This window comes from Etheostoma spectabile, chromosome 5 (genome assembly GCF_008692095.1).
Source record: "Etheostoma spectabile isolate EspeVRDwgs_2016 chromosome 5, UIUC_Espe_1.0, whole genome shotgun sequence".
Lineage (NCBI taxonomy): Eukaryota > Metazoa > Chordata > Actinopteri > Perciformes > Percidae > Etheostoma > Etheostoma spectabile.
In genome coordinates this window covers 6,772,814-6,789,390 of record NC_045737.1, presented here as the reverse complement: position 1 = coordinate 6,789,390, position 16,577 = coordinate 6,772,814, and the positions used below count along the sequence as shown (strand labels likewise).

The window sequence follows — 16,577 nt, the reverse complement described above, 5'->3', positions numbered from 1 at the left end:
CATTATGCATGATTAAGTTATTGTGCTTTATTATTGCAGGTATGGTTTCACAATATGGATGTAAGGTTTTGCTCATCGATTTGCAAATAGATTATTGAATAAATCAGTTGGAGTTTCAAACGGCAAAATGACAATTCAGCGGCAGATTGCAAGCATGCCACTGATTTATCATTTGAATTGGAGCCAAAGATGCTTTAAACAAAATCCAACCACATAACCAACAAAGAATTCCTTGAGTAATCTTTAATTATCAGGCCCCAGAAGTCTTTCCTGTCCCCCCTACACCAAACTGAATCCCCACCAATGCAGGAGTAATTCTTTCTGAGCAAGTTTGAAAGGGTCAACTTCCATGAAAACCATTGTTTCCATTGTACCTTCTTTGTGTTGAGGGAAGACTAAAAGGTCACTTTTAGCTCCGGGCATGCGGTTAGTGATATGAAGTTACAGTCTGTAATACATCAATTATAATGTACACAAATGCAGAGGTAAAGTGTGCTTTTAAAAAACAAAACTGTCTGGCTTTGGGTCCTTATTGGTTTAACTCTCAGATGATTACCAGAAGCTGCTGGTTAGACTTGTTAATGTACTTGTTTTGGACAAGTCATGGAGAATTACAGCTTTGCTGCCTGTATGTGAGTAGCATAAAATGGAAATTGTTTAGAGTATACTGAGCCCAATTTGGTGCATCAAAAACTCATCACAATCTTTCTGTTTGCACTGGTTTCTTCAATGTTGGATTTGGTACAATACCCTCTTTCTATTCATAATTCATTTGATTTAACTTGATTCCTAAGTACTGTTTTTGTGATTTTGTAATTATTTTATTAATTGTTTTTTTCTAAAATAAGTCTTTAGAAAAGAAGATACCACACACTGCTCTTGTCCAGCATTAACCTTCCTTTATTGTGCAAATGTGCTGCAATAGCAGCAATCAGCAAAATGTCTATTATCCCCCATACTTATTATTATTACGGTGTTCTGCCACGTTTTTGTCCCGCCACTCGTCACGGAGTGTTGCCAACACATGCACACAAAATACATCAAAACGTGTGTAATGACAGGGAATGGTGTGCTCTCAGTTGAATAAGAGATTTGCGGCGCGGTTTTCACTAAATCTGCAAAAGAAACACAGCAAAATGTCCCATAGACTTTAATGGGAAATCTTTGGGAAATTGCTTAACATTGCTCAAAACAACCCTGCTTTGTTGGCCATACTGTATTGCCATTCTTTAATGTAAAAACATAACTAAAAGTTTAAAGTGAAGACAAGACTTTGGCTTTTATTGGAATGAGTGGGCATTCTGATATCAGGCACGGTTTCTACCAAATCACAGTTTATGTATCTTTCAGTTTTCAGACCGTTTCAGATTTTCCAGTGTGTGTGAAAGGGGATGGAACGTTGAGAGCTGGGGGGGCTGCAGTACCATTCTCTAAAATTTTTCCAAACAAATCGTTCTCTCCCCTACTGTTGTCATTCTTTATACATCATGGTTAGACATGTAGGCCAACTATGGAATCCACCGGACTTGGATGCAGGTGGTTCCTTGTTTGTTACCTGCTCTGTGTTGTGTACATTTGACACCACAAACATAAAAACCACATCAATCAGAATCAGGAGACATTCACCACTCACACACATTCATACACTGCGGCTGAGGCTGCCGTACAACCTGCTCATCATATAAACATGCACACACATTCACACTCCGATGCGCAGCATCGGGGGCAACTCGGGGGTAACTCGGGGTTCAGTGTCTTGCCCAAGGACACTTCAACATGGGACTGCAGGGCCGGGGATTGAACCACCAACTTTCTGATTGGCAGGCAACCGCTCTACCAATGAGCCACAGTCCGTCGACCTTTTCTGCCAGTCCGGTGATTACGCGAAGCAACTCCACGACTGCGCCCTGATGGTATCAATCCCCCTCTGCGCTACCACAGACCGGTCTGAGATGTTCCGAGACAGTTCACTGGTCTTGTCAGCCCTCAGATGTAAAACCTTCATCCTCTCAATCACTCCATGTAAGCACTCTTTAAGTTCCCCAAACAGCTTGTGGGTAAATTTTCTGGCGGCTGTCTTACCAATTTTCCAATAGGTCATGGCGACTCCAAGTACGACGATAAGGAGTCCCACCAACAGAATTCCAATTATCCAAATATCTACAACGTCTTCCACAGTCAGTGCGTCCAGGCAGCCCGTTTGCCAATTCGCCCAGGAATCGCGAGCGTAGCCTGCAGGGAATGTCCCACTGGGGCAGACTGGCTCACCCGGTGAAGCATGCTTGAGTGAAAAGATCTTGTCAGTAGCGCTGAGTGACCAGTTAACCAATTCCATGCTGAATGTTCCAGGAAAACCGCAGGCAGGAAACAAAGAGAAAGGAGAAGAAAAAAAAGTTCCACACGACAAGGTAGACAACTAGAACAGGAGCCGAGCTAAGATAAGATGGGAGAGGAGGAAAAACACGACTGCTCTCGCCAGAAGCAGGAAGAAGAGCAATGCGTTCGGCTCTCTTGTGATGATAATATTTTGCTGTTTGGATATATGGTTTTTAAATTACAGCACAAACTTGAGAAGTATAATTATTATTAAATGGACATGGTTGACACATGGTCTCCCCCTCCCTCCTCTTCTCCCTCACTAAGGAAATCACCATAGCAACAAGTTCTGACACACACACCTCCTATCATGGAGACGCTTTACAGTACAGTGTTGTCCTCTCTTTTCAGGACATATCAAACAGCAGATTTACTGTTAGCCAGTGTTATTCGGATGTGCACCAAGTAGCAGGCACACTGTCAAAATTTCTTGTGGAATTTTCTAGTTGATATTACTATTTAGTTTTGGTCCCTCTTTATCGCCATAAAAAGTGTTTTGTTATGTTTCTAAAATAAAAACAACCTCAAAGACATTGAGCTATGCTGTTTCTGTGAAAGTGTGTGAATTGGTGATTGATGGTGGAATTGGATGTGATTCAACAGGAACTAGCTGAAATCTTTCCTAAAATTGGTCAGGGTCTGAGAGTGTGGTTCTATGAGAGGGTTTTAAATTACACAACACAGATTGACTCAACTGTAGCTAATACTTAACCCGTATAATTGTGTTTTTCAAAAGCTGGGTATTGAATTAAACATGGTTCAATAAAAGATATTTTCTATTGCGAAGAAGAAACCCCTTCTGAGATTCTGAGTTTGAGTTCTACAAAAGTCTTCATAATTAACTCTAAAATAAAAATACAAAAGGTGTATTCCATGAGACCTTCAAAGCATTTTGGTTGACTAGTTAACATCTTTTTCCACCGAATTAATTAACAACATGAAGCCCACCAAATAATAATTTATGAATTATTATTTAAAAAATGTAGAGCTCTGGAAGAAAAAGGTTCAACACTAAAGCACTTTACAGCGGTAGAAGATTTGGCAACAATGCACATTTCTCTCGTTAGTGTTAATTGCAGTGTGACAGCCGTTAAAGGCAAAGGTCCTCCTTTGACTTCTAATCATTTATCTATCCATTACATAGAGCACTCTAGATTTTTATTGGTGTAATAAAGTTGATCTTCACTATCACAAAAAGAGCCCTCCTGTCCATTGGTGCTCTGGAGGCCCCTGACTCCAGAACATAGTCATCATCGTCATATTCATTCTCTGTCACACACACACACACACACACACACACACACACACACACTGCATGCAAACAGGCAGGCACACAGGCAAATATGCTGCTACTCACTTACTTCCTAGTTAATAATAACAATAAGAAGGGATCATTGTAATGAAGCAATGGACGAGTACCGTGGATGTTATGTTTGAATGTTTGCTGACTTTAAACAAATTTCACTAACCCGTCAACTTCAATTTCTTTTGTAATATTTTTTATAGATGTTATAATGTTCAAAATGTATACCAAAATACGAAGTCTATATCCCACTGATTGACCCAGACAAAGGTTGCCTGTAAATCTTATCCCTGTATGCCCTCTTGTGGCTGAGGAACTCACATTGTTCACAGATCCTTCAAGTTCAGCAAACAGGCTGGTCCGGTTTGATAACATGACATTTATTCAGTTTCTTCACATGGTGAAGTTTAGAAAAATCAACTAACATGCGTTCAGTGTTCTTAGATTAGTTTAGATCATTTTCCATAGAGGCATGAAGAATGAAGAGTCTCTAAAAACAGAATAACCTAGACTAGATAAAATAGATGTGGTACTAATTATTAGAAACACACTATCATAATTCAATTCCATTCAAAATTTGGACATTAACCAAAGAGAAAAAAAGTAATATTATGGTAGAAAGGCTGCAGTAAACAAGATAAATATGTGTTTTACAATGTAAAAAAAACTTTGATGTTAAAATGGAATTCCATTGATTTCATTAATGGCAATAGAAATATAGAAACTAAATAATGTGCACATTGGAAATGTCTGAGATTGAATGACTGAGGAGAACATATTCATCCTGCAGATACAGAATACCCTCTATGTTCAGTAATTCATATGCTAAGTTAGCATTCATGGTCACAAGTTTATGAAAAATCAATAAGGGCAGTCAAACTAATATATGCTGTATGTTACGAAAGCCTACAATTCTGCCACAAATGACTTTCCTTCTGTTGGGAGTGTAGAGGAAAAGTGTCTTAATTCACAAGTAAATTTGTTGTATTTGAAATAATAGAAAAATACATTTGGTAAAGTAATTATCATTGGTCTCATTGCTATGAAGTTCTTTACCTTTTAAGGTTCAATGCAGAATTACAGAATGTAAATGTGAGATTCCGTAATGATGTGTTGCCTCGAACACATCAGATCACTTGTGTGTTTGGACCTGTTTAAAGGTCAGGTGGTCTTTGAGGTGGTGGGTGCTCTCTGTCGGCCTGGGGCGCTTCTCTCTTTGAATAGCCTTTGAACAAGAGGTCAGCTTTCTCAAAAGTAGATTGGACTTACATCATTTAGCCCCACAACAATATTTACGACACGTCAATGTGTTACTTAATGTAATGAGTAGAGTAGAGTACTGGGTCATACATAATATGATAGTATGTATTTATTTATATTTGACCTCAGATACCAAAATGTTTCTATAATGTGGCCTCAAATTTATATACTGCATTTTAAAGGGGCATTTAAAGCAGTGCACATAATGCTTTGTGACTACAGATTCCTTTATTTACATTAAACTAGGCATGATTTAGTGCTAATGTAAATTGCAACATAACACATGCTTGGATCATTACATACTAAATGCACACTGATGCACGTGATTCTGATAGCCATCCACCCAGTTTCCAGTAACTACTGTGTGTTGTGGTGTGTATGTTTGTGGACAGCCTGTTTTCTGACGCAGGCAGGGGCGGCACACCAATGATGCAGCACCTCGCCCTCACCTTGAAAATTTGTCATTGTAACAACCATCACACTCATACAGATCTTTCTTCAGAAGTGGACACATCAAGACCTCAGCAGGTGAGAAAAAAATATTTGTCATTTCACCATTTGGAATAAACTTTGTCTTTTTCTACTTCTGAAAACGGGTGTTCTGTTGCATGGTTTGTTTGATTTACCTAATTTTGTTATTATTATTATTCTTGTTGTCAAAGGAAAAAAAGGTTGGATTCTATAAAGACTTCACATCCTAATAAATCATCAGAAAATAACTATGTGGGTCTTTGGGAAGATCAGGGAGAGCATGGAGAACATTCCTCTAGAGCTGAATCGTTACATGGGGAAGAGTGAGGAGGACGTCTTTCTGTCTTCTAAGGCCAGTCTTTCTCACAATCTGCACGTCAACATCCTTACCCCAGACAAGATCCCGGAGTTCTGCCTGCCCCCCAAGCTTTGCAAAAGAAGCCTTCTGCTGGAAGCTAAGACAATGGTCCCTTACCTAGACCACCAGAACCAGATGCCCGAGAGCAACCCTTCTTTAAACACTACACATGTAAAGACGAAGGATGTGAAGATGAAGAATAGTGATGTATCATTGACTTGGAAGGCTACAAAGAAACCTTTGCCATTCTCTGCAGAGGGGTATGGTCTGGCTGGGATACATGAGAGCCCCAACACTCGAAGGAAAGAGTCTTTGTTCCACTCAGTGGGCTCTGTTTACATATATGATAGAAGCTTTACTACAGCACCCAGGCTGGCAAAAGTTACAAACCTGCCAAAAAAATCCCTGTCAGGGCTTCTCTCTCTGTTTTCATCCAAGGACCTCTCAAAGACAGGCAGCACAGGAAGTGAAACACCTTCTTCCAGTGACTCATCTCCCCTCAGTTCCCCTCATAGTGCTAAATCCTCCCTCTGCTTCCCATCAGGCAATGGCCGTCTTAAAGGAGCAATCTCCTGTCCATCGTTAATTGAGAGCAGAGAGGACAGAGGGAGTTGGAAGAGCGGGCATTTAAGTTTAACAAACTCTCCCAGTAGCCCTTCAAGCTTAAAGGGAAGCTCACTTACGTTAGCCCCACCTGTCCTCTTCCCGTTGGATTTTCTGCAGCGCCAGGAGAGACTTCAGCATGAGCAAGTCCTCCCTTTGCAAGGCCGTGGTAAAGTGCGCCTCTTCGCTGAGCACATCACCTGCTCCACCAACACATTCTCATCCCTTTCCACAGTCAGAGTCCATGTGGTGTCTGTAGAAGGCCCATGGGATGATACTGACCAACGAACCCTGAACTGTGCAGTGTATCTGTGCCTGACCCCGGGGAAGCTGCAGCCACAGGAGAGCTCCACCATCAGGAACTGTCGTAGCCCTGTGTTTAAAGAAGACTTCTTCTTTACAGAGCTCAGGAGAGAGGATCTGCAGGAACTGCAGCTCAGGTTGAAAGTGGTGGATAAACCTGCAGCTGGAACACTGAGGAGAGGGACAGTGATTGGAGTAATCACCAAACCACTGTCTCAATTACTCCCTCTTAAAAAAAAGTAGAGGAATAACTAATTTTGTGTAATTTGATGGCAAAACAGCACATGATATGTGATAAATACAACAATATTTGGTAAAGACAAAGGTTAAAGAGAGAGACATAATAAACAATACAGTTTGTACAAGCATTTTACAGCTGCTATGTAAAAGACAAATCCCAGATGGTTTAGCATACAGTATATTAAGCAAAAAGAAACCAGTAGCATATGTCAATATGTACACATGCAGTATGCAATTGTAGGTACTAAAAATGTTATTGTATTTTTGGAATCCAACCACCAACCAAACTGCAATGTGATTTGTAGCATGTTTATATTTGTTGTGTTCTCAGACAAAACCATACAGACGATAACATTTTGGGATCTGCAAGTTAAAATACAGATGTGGGGGTTTTTGTCTACCTTCTGTAAAGCACCTTTTAAGTAGGCCAACTGATTGAAAAGTGCTTTAAAGATAGTTTACTTACATTATTTTCCTATTTACTTATTCATATTTTTAGTTTTCCCTTTAATGGCTTATTATTATTATTATTATTATTATTTGTATTTGTATGTGCATTATTTTATGGAAAATTGTTAATAAGAAACGAATTAAATTACTACTACTTGATTTTAGTCACTGATGAGACCAGAGGACAGTCTTTACATAAAAAACATGGAAAAAGAGCAAATGTCATTCAATTTAACAGCTTTCATACTGTTTGGACAATCAGTTTGGTGTCAATGTACATTTGTTTTCATTATTGAAATAAATGAAATTTATAAAAATAAATGTGGCGAACGTGTTGTTATGGTATTTTGCCAATACCTTTACATAAAAGGCTTGCATAAAAATGGCCACTTAACTATCTTATATGTTATAGACTATGATAATAATAATAATACAATATGTGAATCTACTTACCCTTAGTTTCCTTCTTTCCCTATTTTAAATGAACTTTTTTATTTTATTAAAAATGGCAAAAATTCAGACATAGATTTCACACCTAACGTCAAAAAGACAGATGACAGGCTAAAAATAAACAACATGGCGATGAAGAAAAAGGAAGAAAAAAAACCTATGCTGAACTTTAAAAAAAAGACATATATTTTTTTAAATTATATAAAAGATAGATCACCAAATAATTGGTTATAATTATGTATGGTGTAGATGGATCTACCCCGTTATTATTATACTTTAATGGACCTACCTCTTTCCTCTTTTTTATTTTTTTGTTTTGTTTTGTTATTTATTTATTTTTTGTTATTGACAAAATGCAGAATACAGAGAATCAGGTAAACAGTAACAGCACATAAACCTACATCAAGTGTACAAATGTATGAAGATGTAAATAAAAACCATGCGTAGTAATTCAAACGATGAAATAACAGACTCAAGAATAAAGAAAATGAATAACAAAATAAAAAGGTACATGTAAATATAAATTTACTATTAGACAGAGGTTTCAAGAAGAAAAAAGTTCTACAGTTTCAACAATTTTAATACTTTTTAGTTATTCAACAATCTAAGTGACTTACATAGACATTTACGTTCTATTAGAAATGAGACCCTCTTGCGTCTTGCCGCAGTGGGTGAAGTACGGCATGACGTCAAAGGACTGCCTTCCGCAGGACGTCCTAATCTGACGTTGAGGTTGTGTCAAACCCTGGGCAAACGAAACTAGTCCTCAGAATGTAAACATGGTGACAGGTAGTGTTAGATGAGAGAAACGCCAAAATGGTCTTCGAAAGCTTGGTCGTAGATGTCCTCAACCGATTTTTAGGGGACTACGTTGTCAACCTCGACACCTCACAGCTAAAGCTTGGCATATGGGGAGGTAGCTAACTGAACTTGTGTTTCTCATTTTAGTGGACTGACTAACGCTTGCTCGCTCGCCAAGCTAGCTAGCTAATGCTAACAGACTACCAGTCGTCCTTAACTGTTTGTGTCAGTTTATCTGTTTAACGTAAGCTATCCAGTGTGAGCAAGATAGTGCAGCCTAATACTAGTTTATGGATAAACCAGTCAGCATTGTTAATATCTGATATCTTTATTTACCTTATGTTAACGTGCCTTATTTGCTACTGCAAGGCTATTTGCTCAGCGCTTAGTGAGTTTCAAAGAAGCGAGGAGTTCGAGGTTACACCCTTTCACACTGCCAGGTCAGACTAGCTTGTTCCTTTCACAAACATAACCAGAAAGTTATAACTCTGTACACAATGAGAGGGTTAGAATAGGGTTTTCAGAGCCACTGCTAAACGTGTACTAATTTGTAGCAACTGCTAGCTAGTTAACTAACGTTAGCTACACCACAGAGTGAATCCCCTCGTGTTACCAAACCTGTCATGAAATGCTTTAATGATATACGTTTTCCGTTGCCTGAGTGTTGCATTAAATCAATTGACAAAGACCTAATACCTAATTTGTAGACTTTTTTTTGTTTGACTGTTTCTGTGACAGTAAACAAATGCTCACTACAATACTACTTGTGATTACAGGTGACGCTATTCTTACAAATCTTGAAATAAAGGAAAATGCCTTGGTAAGTTGCTTATAAATGCATAAGTAACTAAGCTCATTCCATTTTGGCCTTCATTATGGATTTGTGTTACAATAATTTACTTTCCTTTTGTTGCAGAGTCAACTTGACATTCCTTTTAAAGTGAGAGCTGGCCATATAGGTGAGATTGTACAGTAGTTACTGTCCCTTTTTGTCTCTTTCCCTTTGGTACAAAAGAAGATATTCTCACTTTGTGTTTTTGTTAATAGGACGGCTGCAGCTAAAGATACCATGGAAAAACCTCTACACCCAGTCAGTAGAGGCGACGCTGGATGGCGTCTATCTGCTCATAGTCCCCACAGCAAGTAAGATCATCTATGTCCAGCTAAATACTTAAAAAAGTTTTAAGGACTTATCATATAGCGTATATGCTTAATTTCAGTAGACACATACAGCGCCTAAAGGACATCAACCTGCTGCATGTCAATGTTAAGATGATTAGGCTCCTCTGTTTACAAAACTGTTTAAAAATTGAAAAAACATTTTACTATCTTTGCATTTAAATGGCTTGTTTTGTAGTGAAAAATCTCAATGCATGCATTAAAAATAGCAGTAATCTCAAATTCAGTCAAAGGAATAACCCTTAAGATTAGCAGACACAACAATGTGTAGCACAGTAGTCAGACAAAGAAGGTCTCTCACTTATTAATGACCCTAAAGTACATGTAAAGTTAAACTTCTGCATATTTAATTAGTTCCAGAGATGTACAGACAAATAGTATTTTTTTATTGACCCCATTCTTTCTAGGTATAAAGTATGATGCAGAAAAGGAGGAGAAGCAGCTACAGGAGGCTCGTCAGAGAGAACTACAACGCATAGAGGAGACGAAGCAAAAGGCTGCCGAGCAAGGTCAGGGTTCAGCGTGTGTGAGTGTGTGAGAGAGAAATTGTGTTCTCTTTTGTTATCAGGGAGCAATACGTGAGATCTTTGTTTTTAAAGTAAAGATTTATGCAGCAGGACCAAATCAAGTCTCATTTATCATATTTGTTTATATGTGACAGAGAACCCTGATCTGGAAAAACAGGACACTTTTGTGGAGAAGCTTGTCACTCAGGTCATCAAAAACCTGCAGATCAAGATCTCTAACATCCATGTACGCTATGAAGATAATGTGAGTATTCAAACTGATTTACCTTATGAATACGGCATGACTCAAATTTGTGTTTTGTAACGACGTGAGCAGTAAGGGATAAACGCAGAGAACAAGAGGTGCATTTTTAGATCTGCCAACAAGACAGCACGGATCACGCAGAGTAAATAAAGTCTTAACCAATCCTTATTCAGGCTTAGCTCTTATTTTTCTTGTTTGTTTTCCACAGGTCACCAATCCAAACTGCCCTTTGTCATTTGGAGTGTCACTTAAAAACCTCAGTCTTCAGGTAATTTGTAATCTCCCTCCTGTCATATTATATCCTATATTACATTCAGCACTTAAGGTGTTCTTAATTATGAAAAATACATGTCACTTAAACATAATTATATGTCCAATTTTAAAGTAATCTCATGAAGACCCCCGTATCTCATTGCTTGTTTGGCCTTACAGACATCTGATAAGAACTGGAATCCCAGACTTTTGGATGAAAATTCCAGGCTTTTCTTCAAGGTAAGAAATTATACCACTTAATCTGCACTTTATAACAAATAGATTTATATTTTATATGAAATATTAACTGTATCGTGTTTGACACTACATGCTTTTTTGTCATTTGTCATTGCATTTAATTAATTTATCTCTTTGAGTAAACTGAAACTGAAACCTTTGGGAAAAGTGTTTGGCAACTGGAACCAGTTGGTTTGGTTTGTCAGCAGTTAGTTTAGGAACCAGTTATTTCTTCTCATAACTAAACCTATATAGCATTGTACATCATCATCTGTTTTTTCCTCATGGTAAGCATCTGCACTATTTTAATTGCTTTGTGTTTTCTTTCTTCTTAGTTGGTTAAACTAGACAGCTTGTTTGCCTACTGGAATGTCAACTCTTTGCTGTTCTCCAATCACAGTGCAGATGAAGCCTTGGTGAGTTTCCCTTTTATTTTACGGTGTTGTTGTCCCCCCCAGCTTAGATATGGTCAAGCCATTGGCTGTCTTTATTGAGGCTGAACACACAACCTCATTATTGTGGGCTCACAGGACACAACTTTATCAGGGTTTCTCCCTCAACAGAACAATTTCAAAGTATCATAGTCACAAAATGAAAGGCCTTCTTCTCAAATCCTTTTAAAGCCTTTGTTATTAAATGATCTCAGTCAAATATTGGAACACTGCTTCTGCAAATTTCTCTGAGATCAATGCTGATTTTATTAACCATTTATTTAATCTACAAAAGCTCTTTCTAGGGTAAGCCCAATGGGTAGAATGTTTATAAATGTGGAGTTGTGATGGTTAACTACTGCATGTTGGTAAAGCAGTGACAAAAATAGCTGAACAATGTTAAGAGGTTAAGGAAATATTGAATAAAGAAAGCTGGTAAAATGTAAATGACTCTCCTCTCTCTTTTGTCTTTGTGTAGCAATGTCTCCAGAGAAGCGTGGATACCAAAAACTCTCTTTCTGTCAGCCATGACTTCAGTGAGTGTCTCGCTGTCATCCTTCATTCACAGTTTTATGCTGTCATCTAATATGCTTACTATAAAACCCATCTAAAGCTACTTACTTGACATGCATGAATCAATAATGTGTGAATTTGCACTTGGAATATAATGTTTTGCAATGGCGCAGCTGTGCCTGAAAGAAATGTGTGAATTAAATAGCTTGAATCACCATCATCACTAACACATTTTAGCAGATTATCAGCATATGTCAGCAAATTTTAGTTTTGAGACACAAGCTCACAGATTTATGAAGGGTTAACTTTGCTATACAAAACCATATTCACAATTTTTATATCCTACAAAAATACATGTCCATTTTGCCCATACAAACTTTAATCCATGCACTACAACACCAGCGTTTATAAACACATTAAGATTAACAATTTAATTTAAAAAATCTGTTTGTTGTTGCTGGTCCACAGTTTTCCGTCCAATCTCAGCGGACGCTAAACTGAGGATGAATCCCAGGTCAGATGTGGACTTCTCCTCTCCCAAAGTGGACCTAATGGTCAATCTCAGTGAGGTGGCCATTGAACTCAACAGACCACAGGTGTGTATGTGTACGTGTGTGTATGTGTCTATTAAAAAGCCTGGTTAAAACCAAGTATTTTTGGGAGAAAGAGAAACATAGAAAGGTTAAACACAAATGGTAAAAGGTGAGAGAAAACTAATTAAAAATCAAGCTTGTTTAGTGATGATAACTGCATTTCTGGCAGTACTCGTTGCTAGTGTGTAATTGCTTCCTTTCTGTCTTTTCAGTACATTAGCATCCTGGAGCTGCTGGGCTCAATAGATTTGATGTCGCGGAATCTGCCTTACAGGAAGTACAGACCTATGGTCCACGTTCACAAGAATGCCCGCATATGGTCAGATAACACTTTTACTATTTGACTTTTAAAGTCAAAGGGTTGATTACAACCCCTGCTTGTTCCAATACTTAAAATTGATTGGGAAGTTGACTCTATGCTTCTCTGTTCTTAACTTGCAGGTGGTTTTATGGGATCACAAGCGTCCTGGAGGTGGATGTGAAGCCTCGTCTCCAAATGTGGTCATGGCAACACATTCGTAGTCACCGGAAAATGGTAAAAAGTTACCGAGACCTCTACAAGACCAAAATCACCAGCAAGAAACCCAGCGAGGAGCTGCTCAAGGCACTAGAGGTGGGACAGGGCTGAATTGAGCACAAGGATGGGAAGGATATGTTTAGTTTCTAACTTACCTCTTACCTCTTAGGTCTTCAGATTTGAATCACTGACACTGTCATATGATGTTATTTGAAGGGGTAAACACTACATGTTAAAAGTTGTCAAGCTCTGGATACATTTAAGCCTTTAATTATTAGTCCCTTCATCCAACTTCTTTTCCTATATTATGATGCACTGATTTCAAATAGATACAATTATTACATTGTTTCCCTATGCCAATTTTATTTAAAAATGTTGTTAATGTCTTGACTACATGTCTATTATTTTTGTAATAGATTTTTTTACATTGAACGATCATGTGTCTGTCATACCAGTAAGGTGTATTTGAATTTTATGATATTGAAATCCGGATTTGTGAGTGCAGAGGCCAAATTATGTAGAAGGGAAAGGACGGTTAATAGCATTCCCCCCTATTAACTTTCTTCCAGCTATCACATCTCAACCAAGCTGTTGTTTGACCATAAGGGTTTTTATTGTGGCTTTGATTTTTGGACATTTTTGGCTAACTATTGCCTCACTTAATGCATTTCTAGTGGGACATTACTGCTTGTGCAAGTTCAGACCTGCTGTTTCTGCTTAATTGTACACCAGTATACAAATACCGACCTGACCACAGTGACCACAATTCATTGCCTATATTAAATGTAAATGTAATATAATATGCAAGAAGTTAAAGATAGTTCCTTTTCAATATCATTTCAGTGATGCAGTGATCCAGTCTTTAACCGTATTAAAGAATTGATTAAAGTGCATTTGAGATTGATTATGTACCTCAGAGAGATACAACATTAAATCTAAATGTATTTTCCTATGTCTCTTCTCTGCTCTGTAAGCATAAACCTTTCCAGATTTGATTAATAATGGACATTTAGTAATTGAGACAGTCCTGCATGGAGTAGCAAGAAGCCGCTAAAAGTTCTGATCAGCTTGTCTTGTATCTATTCTCAGAAGCCTGAGAAGACCTTGGATATTTTTAACATCACATTGGCCAGACAACAGGCTGAGGTGGAGGTAAGCTCTGTCTCACCTACTTTATAGTGGGCATCTTCACTTTGTGTACTTACTATGTACGGTGTCTGTAGCATTAAATCATGAGGACTGTAGCATCTTAGTTCACAAATTCTGTGCTCAACCGGTAATGTCCTTTTAATCCTTATTTTTTCAGTTATTCTACTTTTTACATACACAGAAAAACGAGTTAATACTTTTCCATTCATGCCAATGACACAGAAATAATATACAGTAGAATTCCTTTTTAGAAATGTCTGTATGTTTTAACCAGCATACCACATATGACCGAAGTGATAGAAGACTAAGCACAAAAACAGACAGTGATAACAGTTATCAGCAGTTGCATCCAGTGGTTGAGGTTTTGGGTGAAATGTGTTACTCAAGGGTGCCCTGATAGCTCAATACGTAAAGCGGGCGCCCATAAATAGAGGTTTACTCCTTGACACAGCAGGACCAGGTTTAACTCCTACCTTATGCCCTTTGCTTCATTTCATTCCCACTCTCGCTCCCCTTTCATGTCTTCAACTGTCCGGTCGAATAAAGGCCTAAAAATGCCCCAAAAATAATCTTAAAAAACTAAATGTCTTACACAATGTAATTCTTACATAATCTTGGCTTTTCTTCACAGCGCTTTGTTATAGACTGCAATTTTACAACAGAATATTTCTCACACTATTTATTGCTAATAAATGGGAATGTTAAAGCTAAAAAAATAAAAATATAAACAATATATCTTTCAACTGTCTTTTTTACTTCCCCAGGCTAGCAAAGCAGGTCTACGGATTTACCGTCCAGGGCTTAAAATGGAGGAAGAGGAGTCTCAGGGTTGGTTGGGCTGGATGTGGAATTGGGGAGGAGAGGCCAATCAAGGAACAAAAGAGGTCAAGACTGGAGGTAGGATGTAGAAAACAGACATTAAAAAACAGATATTAACAAAAAAAACAATGCGTGCATGCATATTTGGCTAACAGGACCAAAGCAAGTACTCCAGTGTATTTTTGTAGTAACAGTTTATGATGTTAGTTAATGCTTTTCTTACTCCTCACATTCTATTTATTCCCTCTTGCCCTGTCTCAGGTTTTGATGAGCTCTTAACCCCTGCTGAAAAAGCCAAACTCTACACTGCCATTGGATACAGTGACACCGCTGCTAATCCCAACCTGCCAAAGAAGGTGACTCCTCCCCGACATCCACCTGTTAACTAATAATACACTTCTGTTTGGCTCTCCATTCCACTTAAACAATATTACTAAGATCAAAATGCAAATACCGTGTCAGATACTTTGATTATGTACTGTGTTGTCATTTCTTTATAGTTTGAGGACATGAAGGTTAATTTCCAAATGGAAAGGCTGTCTGTGTCCATCAAAGACAACAAGGACAAAAATGAGATCATCAGGCTGACTGTGGGAGAACTCAAATCCACACTCACACAGAGATCAGGAGCACAAGCCATCAAGTTTGTCATAACAAATTTATTATTGAGGGCTTTGATAGAATCATTTTTTGATACAATCTCCATTGCAAATACCAGTTTTTTTTCTTTTTTTCTTTTGTTTAATTTGAAAATGGACAACATAGGGTCATCACTTTTGCTCCCAATACTTACAGTATATCTTATCATTAGGATCCTGGCATGGCTGGCACTGACATATAGTTTTTTTGTTCTCTTTTTGTCAGAATCACAGCACAGCTTAGTTTGTTTGAAGTCACTGGTCTGGCCAGTAACCGGCCTGCACCAACCCTCCTGTCATCAAGGAAGGCGGCCACAGGAGCAGGGACCCCACTGCTCTGCATCCTGTTTGAGACCAATCCGCTGGATGAAAGTGCAAACCAACGGCTTCATGTGGAATCACAACCCTTGGAAATCATCTATGATGCTGTGAGTGGTGTTTCTGTGTGCAAAGTATGAACAAGAATAAAACATGAAAGGAGTGTGTATCAAATGTAGTATTTTTTCTGTGTCTGTGTAGATAACAGTGAACAGCATGGCAACGTTCTTCATGCCCCCTGACGACCTGGAGTTGGATGAGCTCACCAATGCAACCCTAATGAAACTAGAGCAGTTCAGAGACCGCACAGCCACCGGTCAGTTACACTTACATGTACAACATCTACTGTATATTGGGGTTAAATCCAAGCCTGGTATCAACTCTGATGGGCAAATGTTTTCATTCCTCACTCCTTGTTTTTACTGGGTAATTTTCATTTTCTAATGTGTTTACACGCAGTCTGCACATCTCAGCCACTGCGTCAGTTGGATTGGGTTGTTCCTGTTTATTTTCTTAAGACTGATTGTTTCCTGAGTTTGTTTGCT

At 38.4% G+C, this 16,577-nt stretch overlaps 2 protein-coding genes across 6 annotated transcripts in view; both read left to right on the top strand.

The window, feature by feature from the left end:
* The first annotated feature begins 5,660 nt into the window (after window positions 1-5,660).
* On the top strand, window positions 5,661-6,917 carry LOC116689346 (C2 calcium-dependent domain-containing protein 4C). The gene has a single exon (XM_032515886.1). The coding sequence runs from the start codon at window positions 5,661-5,663 to the stop codon at window positions 6,915-6,917; it is 1,257 nt and encodes a 418-aa protein (XP_032371777.1).
* A 1,592-nt stretch (window positions 6,918-8,509) lies between these two features.
* Window positions 8,510-16,577, top strand: part of vps13a (vacuolar protein sorting 13 homolog A) — a 40,624-nt gene continuing 32,556 nt past the window's right edge. For 4 of the 5 annotated variants that reach the window (XM_032516464.1, XM_032516462.1, XM_032516466.1 and 1 more), the window contains exons 1-19: window positions 8,510-8,730; window positions 9,392-9,435; window positions 9,532-9,574; window positions 9,663-9,758; window positions 10,202-10,303; window positions 10,456-10,565; window positions 10,774-10,833; window positions 10,998-11,057; window positions 11,390-11,470; window positions 11,964-12,021; window positions 12,467-12,594; window positions 12,804-12,910; window positions 13,033-13,204; window positions 14,198-14,260; window positions 15,022-15,154; window positions 15,338-15,432; window positions 15,577-15,719; window positions 15,941-16,142; window positions 16,234-16,348. In XM_032516464.1, the coding sequence (XP_032372355.1) occupies window positions 8,631-8,730; window positions 9,392-9,435; window positions 9,532-9,574; window positions 9,663-9,758; window positions 10,202-10,303; window positions 10,456-10,565; window positions 10,774-10,833; window positions 10,998-11,057; window positions 11,390-11,470; window positions 11,964-12,021; window positions 12,467-12,594; window positions 12,804-12,910; window positions 13,033-13,204; window positions 14,198-14,260; window positions 15,022-15,154; window positions 15,338-15,432; window positions 15,577-15,719; window positions 15,941-16,142; window positions 16,234-16,348 (1,912 nt within the window). In that variant the 5' untranslated portion in view covers window positions 8,510-8,630. Of the gene's footprint in view, window positions 8,731-9,391; window positions 9,436-9,531; window positions 9,575-9,662; window positions 9,759-10,201; window positions 10,304-10,455; window positions 10,566-10,773; window positions 10,834-10,997; window positions 11,058-11,389; window positions 11,471-11,963; window positions 12,022-12,466; window positions 12,595-12,803; window positions 12,911-13,032; window positions 13,205-14,197; window positions 14,264-15,021; window positions 15,155-15,337; window positions 15,433-15,576; window positions 15,720-15,940; window positions 16,143-16,233; window positions 16,349-16,577 lie in introns of all 5 variants that reach the window. The other variant, XM_032516463.1, reaches the window with a different exon arrangement.